Source organism: Sinocyclocheilus rhinocerous, unplaced genomic scaffold (assembly GCF_001515625.1).
Source record: "Sinocyclocheilus rhinocerous isolate Xijiao unplaced genomic scaffold, SAMN03320098_v1.1 scaffold1245, whole genome shotgun sequence".
In the NCBI taxonomy this organism is placed as follows: Eukaryota; Metazoa; Chordata; class Actinopteri; order Cypriniformes; family Cyprinidae; genus Sinocyclocheilus; species Sinocyclocheilus rhinocerous.
In genome coordinates this window covers 358,859-364,706 of record NW_015627632.1, presented here as the reverse complement: position 1 = coordinate 364,706, position 5,848 = coordinate 358,859, and the positions used below count along the sequence as shown (strand labels likewise).

Genomic DNA, 5,848 nt, shown 5'->3' with positions numbered 1-5,848 from the left:
TCAAGAAGGTGCAGATTTGGTCCTCAATTTGTGTTTCCAACACACTTTTTCACAGCGCGCGTCACACGCTCAAACTCATCAAAAGTCAACAAGTTCAACAAGCAACAATGACTTATCCAAGTGACTGCTGTAGAACGCACGCGAGAGAGAGAGACGAGGCAGTGCAGATCGCATAAATTGATTGATTCTCCCTCTTTTTCATCTTTTAAATGTTCCTTTCTAAAATAGCCTACCGCTTATATACGTTCAGAATGTCTTCCAGTTTTGTGTACATTCACACAAAGACCAGTCACTAGTCAGGTGGCTACACAGCATTTGACCACTGGATTTACAACAAATCATTTCAGATCATTTCAACATTGCATCAACTACTGATGAACACATTCATTTTTATTTGAATTATCACTCAGTAGTTTAACTAGATTATTTAACCATGTATTACTGTGTTTGGAAGGCTTTTGTCTTTCAAACACATAAAATGCACATATTCATGTTATTTCTTATTTACATGTAATGCAGGCATTCCCAAACTTTTTTGTCATCTGAAACTCTTTTACCTAATATATTTACTTGTACCCCTGAGATTTTAAAATAAATATTTTGATAATTATCACATTTGCATGTTCACAGTTCTCTGACATTGGTTAATGGTCACATGACATGCTGGTAAACAAATAAAATATTTCATTTTTGTAGTCAGTGTTTTATTTTGATTGATGATATTTTTTAAACGATTTCTTTTCATTTTACATTGTTATGATTTAATTATTAGCTTTTCATTAAACTCACAAACCCCCAGCAGTTCCTTACAAACCCCAGTTTGGGAAACCTTGATGTAATGTAATGTTCAATGCCCTTCATGTTGTTATTAACAACGAGCGGAATATATTTTCTTACTCTTTGTATTTTTATATGAATACGGTACAAGATTGTACTTTTTATATCAATGTGATAAATGAGTTTGGTCAAAAGTAATCTTAAAGTAATCCAAAAGTTGTCTGATTATATTACCTAAAATGTGTAATATAATGGATTGCGTTACTAACTACAATTTTTGTCATGTAAACAGTGACTACAATTTTTAAGTAATCTAATCAGCCCTGTATGTATATATATATATATATATATATGTATACATATATAAAATAGTAAATATATCAAACTATAAACATTTTTAATATTGTATAAATTACTATGGATACAAAAAATCTTGTATAAAAAATATATAGTATGCATTACAAGATAAACTGCAGATAGTGTATTTTCAGTATTTACACTCATTTGTTTAGGCCAGGCATCTGCCTTTAATAAATCAACTTACACATCCGATAACGTGTTGGGTCCACTGGATACTCGGACAGTTGTTTTGTTTCTGGTCCCTGACGGCTCCACGGTAACACCACTGGTAAAGCCAAAGGAGGCACGACCATTTCCCTGCAGCTGATCATCATTTTGGGCCATATTCTCACTCGAGTGATCTGACTGGTCCTCAAGAGAGTGAAGGAGGTTTCTGCGTCCCTGTTTCCTGCACCTTAGTCCACTTTTTACCATGTTTTCAGGTTTTTGAGAATCAAAAATGGCATTCATTGAGGCTAAAGATCGTTTGATTGACTTTGGTGTGTTGGTAATGTTTCTTTTTAGGTTCCTGGCATGATTCTTTGTTTTTTGTGACTTCATTGAATTTCCGTCCTTATTAAACACACCGCGAAGAGGAGTATTTGTTAGTTCAGACTTTTGTGGAGGAGGCCTGTGAGGTGTAGGAAGCCCATCAGCTGGTTCCTGAGACTGCGGCGCCTCCCACCAATTGGAAGGAGCTTTTCTTTGTCTTTTCTGTGGAACGTTGTCTGGTACAGAACTGTCTGGTTTTCTAAGAGAAGATGAAGTCTGTTTCTGTGTAGATCCAGTTTCATGTGAGTAGACCCAGTCAAACACTCTCTTCTCACCTGTTTTATTAATAGGAAGAAACAGTATATACAAAAACTTGTATCAGACTTAACAGAAGTAAAAACAGTTTGGGAATGAGTTTACCTGGTAGGACGTTGTGCTGTCTGTTAGGACAACACAATTCTGGACTAATTTCTACATCATTCTCATTCGGACAAGCTCCCACTTCCTCTCCTGGTGATGCCACTTGAGGTTGAGTGGCTGCTGATTTTGGTTTCCTTCGACCACCTGTTTTCTTAGCAGTCTTCTGCTCAGCTCCAGCGTTATGTCCATCGTCACCTGCTATTGCCTTTTTAGCACTGTCCAACAAATTGTGAGTTTTCTGCTTTTTCTGATTCCCCTGGGCAGGCCTGATAGACACTGTTTCCTCAGAATCAACAGCAGCTGCTTGCTTTGTTGATGTTTTAGTACTTGCTTTCCGCCTTTGTGCCGTACCCAACACTTGCTTTGGCTGAGGCTCTGTGGTACTTTCATTCGGGCTAGTGAGCCACCACTCTCCTGGAGATCTCCTCTTCCTCCTGCCACACATAGGACTGTCTGAAGAAATGTCAGATGCTATTGTTGGTGGATCCTTTGGTTTTGGTTTTGGTTTTGGTTCCACACTTTTTGTCTCTTTTCTCTTCTGCTTTTTGCCTGGATCCACAGAGTCTTCCTTGTGTGAAGATTGTTTATTCACAGCTACAGTGCAAAAATAAAACAGAAAAGATTCTACATTTTCATCCGCTCTGCACTGATGGTTGTTAAGGATGCCTAATCTCTGAGTTGGGAGTGTTAGATGTCTGTATAACCAAAATAATAAAATTATGCTTTGTGTAATTACCAGTGAAATGCATAATGAAGCAAATGCCAGAGGAACTAACCTGTCGTTTGTTCCTCCTCTTGCTCATTGAGGGCAGGTGAAGGTTCATGCTCTTGCTCCTCACAGGAAGGATCTATCTGTTCCAACTCTACTTGTTGTTTAGAAGTTTGTTTCTTTGTCTTAGGAGCAGTTTCCTCTTTTTTGTCATTCTTTCTTTTTTTGTTGGATTTTGTGGAGTGATGATCTGCTGCAGCAGTGTCTTTACTGAACTCCTTCTTAGCTTTTGGCCCTGGTCTCTCCTGTTTCGATGACTTTGAGGATTTCTTTGTGGCTCTAGACTCAGAAACTGGGATTTCTTGGCTGCCACCTGTATTTGTTTCATCTTTGTCAGAAAGCTCAGCTGGCTCAGGTGCCTTTCTGTTTGCACGTTTCTTTCCTGTAACCATCACACAAAGAAATATTTCAAATATAATCACAGGTAACTTTTAAAAAGTGTATTTTTTATATAGTTAATTTATGAATGTATTATAAAAGTAATAATAAATGTATTGATAAAGTATGTAGTAATACAGTGCCCTCAAAAAGTAAAAGGTATGAATATTTAATTGTGTCACATGACATACTTTATAAATCCACTAAAAATAATTTTGGGATTAATTGATCAAAAATAAAGGTACATTCAGAAAAGTAAGAAAATAATACTGTTCCAAAAATGTGGGGTCATGTCAGTAAGACCTTTTTTTTTTAAAGAAATTCATTTTGTAGCAAGGATGCATTACTGTCTATTTATCAAAGAATCCTGAAAAAAAGTATAACGTTTTCACAAAAGCAGAACAATTGTTTTTTTAAACATTGTTAATAATAAGAAATGTTTCTTGAGCAAGACTGGAATAATGGCTGCTTGAAATTCAGCTTTGACCTCACAGGAATAATTTATACCGTATATTATATTAAAACAGAAAACAATTATTTTAAATTGTAATATTTCACAATTACTGTTTTTACTATATTTTCAACAAAATAAACACAGCCTTAGTGAGGATAAGAGACTTCTTTCTAAAACATTAAAAAATATATATATATCTTATTAGGGCTGTGCGATTATTCGAAATCGTCATAAAATCGCGATTTCTGGCCTGGCATACATAATACAGCGTTATTAGTCGTTTTCGCGGCAAACCTTTCCGTTTTTGAGTCAACATTTAATACTGTTTATTTTTATAGATCTGGTTAGATAATATTAAGTGATGACACTAAAATCAATCCTCACTGTCTCTAGGTGCTGGCTCTGACAGGGCATTCTGCAGCAAGGACACCACCCGCCGTGCAGCATCCTGCAACTCTCCCTATCATAACAGCCCACAGAACATTATTAAATATTTTAGGCACATATGAGCTGATAATTTCGTGCTGCTCAAAAAGTAAAAGAAATACAAAACGATCGACTACACTGACCACTTGCATTTAACTAAAAGGGAAAAGTCATGTTAATTAGTGATTGGACGATTGATAGCCTAATGAGGCTCCGATGCTCCGATGCAGTTTTCAAAGCACTATTGTATCACACACTGTGCCGATGCTTGTATCGAAATGACAACACCACGTGATTGATGACATTTGAAGCTTCGAACGTCATGCAGTATCGGAAGGTCGGGACAGCTGGTTTGAAAAAAATCGGCGCTTCGCATGACTCTTGTGTTTGACTTTACATTGACTTAGTTGTGTGTGTGTTTGTGTGTGTGTGTACACTTATTTGGGATTCAGTAGAATAGTTTAGAATAACCTCAACACCACTCAACACGTATTGCATTTTATCATGTTCTAGCTGGGGTCTCAGAGACCCCGAACAGCTCACCCGAAATATTTTTGCTACTACTCACGTCAATTATTAATTATAATCACACACGTGTATATTTTATATTATTGATCAATATGTGAATCCATTGACCGGACTACGTGTTGGCACAGATTAAAAACTTTTTCAAACCATCCTCTGCTCTGCAATGTTTCGTTAGATAGGCTGGAGAAACAGTCTGACCAAAAAAGCTTTGTTAAAAAGCTTCGAGTAATGAACCGTTTTTCGGCACAATCTGATGAAAGCCTCAAACAGTTCAGAAAGCCTCGGTTTCCCATCACTAGCGTTAATGGCCGACAGTTCAAATATGCTCATTGTGTGCTGTAATACTACCGAAAAAATAATGATCCCAAAACTTATTATGTTTTGGAAAGATCGGCTTAAACTTGTGATATGAATAAATAATGGTCAAAAACGGATTTGTATTGTAAATTGACTATAGAGTCTATAGTATCGACTATTCCTTATGTTTCATGTTTCATACCTGTTTTTATATTCTAATGCAAATAGGTATTGGTGTTGCCATGTTGTTTATACATGACTAATTATTGAAAAAAATAAATTAAAAAAAACTATTCCTAGTCATGACTTAACAAGCGGTAACGTGTTGAAAATGACCAATCACAGGAGCGGAGACATCTGACATTTGATCTCCGCCTCCAAAGTCTCAAAAGTCAACTTGACGCGCGAGCAGGGGTTGAGCAGTTGAGAGGGCATTGAGATGGTCGAGCGAGCGCTACTCAGCGCCGTTCTCGCGAGAGCGCATTTTTGCACGCGGATACTGTTCTGTGCGCTCGCGGTGCAGAAATGCTCCCTCGCGAGGATGATTTTCCTCGCGCGGATACTGTTCTGTGCGCTCATATCATGTGCGCGCGTCTTGTTTTATATGCGCGAAATTTGACACTATTTAAACGCCATAGGTATACTTCACTCTCCGCGTTCCATTCTGTCTCGCGCACAGCCGAGTCCGCACAGCTTTCAAAGTATACTCAACCGCGGATGAGTGCGGACGGACGAGCTCGACACAGGCGCAAGTCTATTTCTGCTGTGCTGCACGCGCTGAATTAAAGTGACAGCTTATTATTCGCGGTAAAAATTAACATAGATTGACACGGAAATTTAGTAATTACACCATAAATGCATATAATTAAAGTCTACTGTTTCACAGTCAACACATGGCTTTTTGGCTAGATTTAAAACAAGGAAAAGTGCACTTTTAGATAAACAAGGCAATAATAGATGGCACTCGT

At 37.5% G+C, this 5,848-nt stretch overlaps 1 protein-coding gene across 1 annotated transcript in view; it reads right to left on the bottom strand.

Moving 5' to 3' along the window:
• Positions 1–5,848, bottom strand: part of LOC107733113 (muscle M-line assembly protein unc-89-like) — a 17,898-nt gene that overhangs the window by 6,162 nt on the left and 5,888 nt on the right. Inside the window, exons 10-12 of the mRNA XM_016544614.1 lie at positions 2,805–3,179; positions 2,029–2,622; positions 1,322–1,943 (exon numbers count right to left, since the gene is read on the bottom strand). Of these exons, the coding sequence (XP_016400100.1) occupies positions 1,322–1,943; positions 2,029–2,622; positions 2,805–3,179 (1,591 nt within the window). The remainder of the gene's footprint in view (positions 1–1,321; positions 1,944–2,028; positions 2,623–2,804; positions 3,180–5,848) is intronic.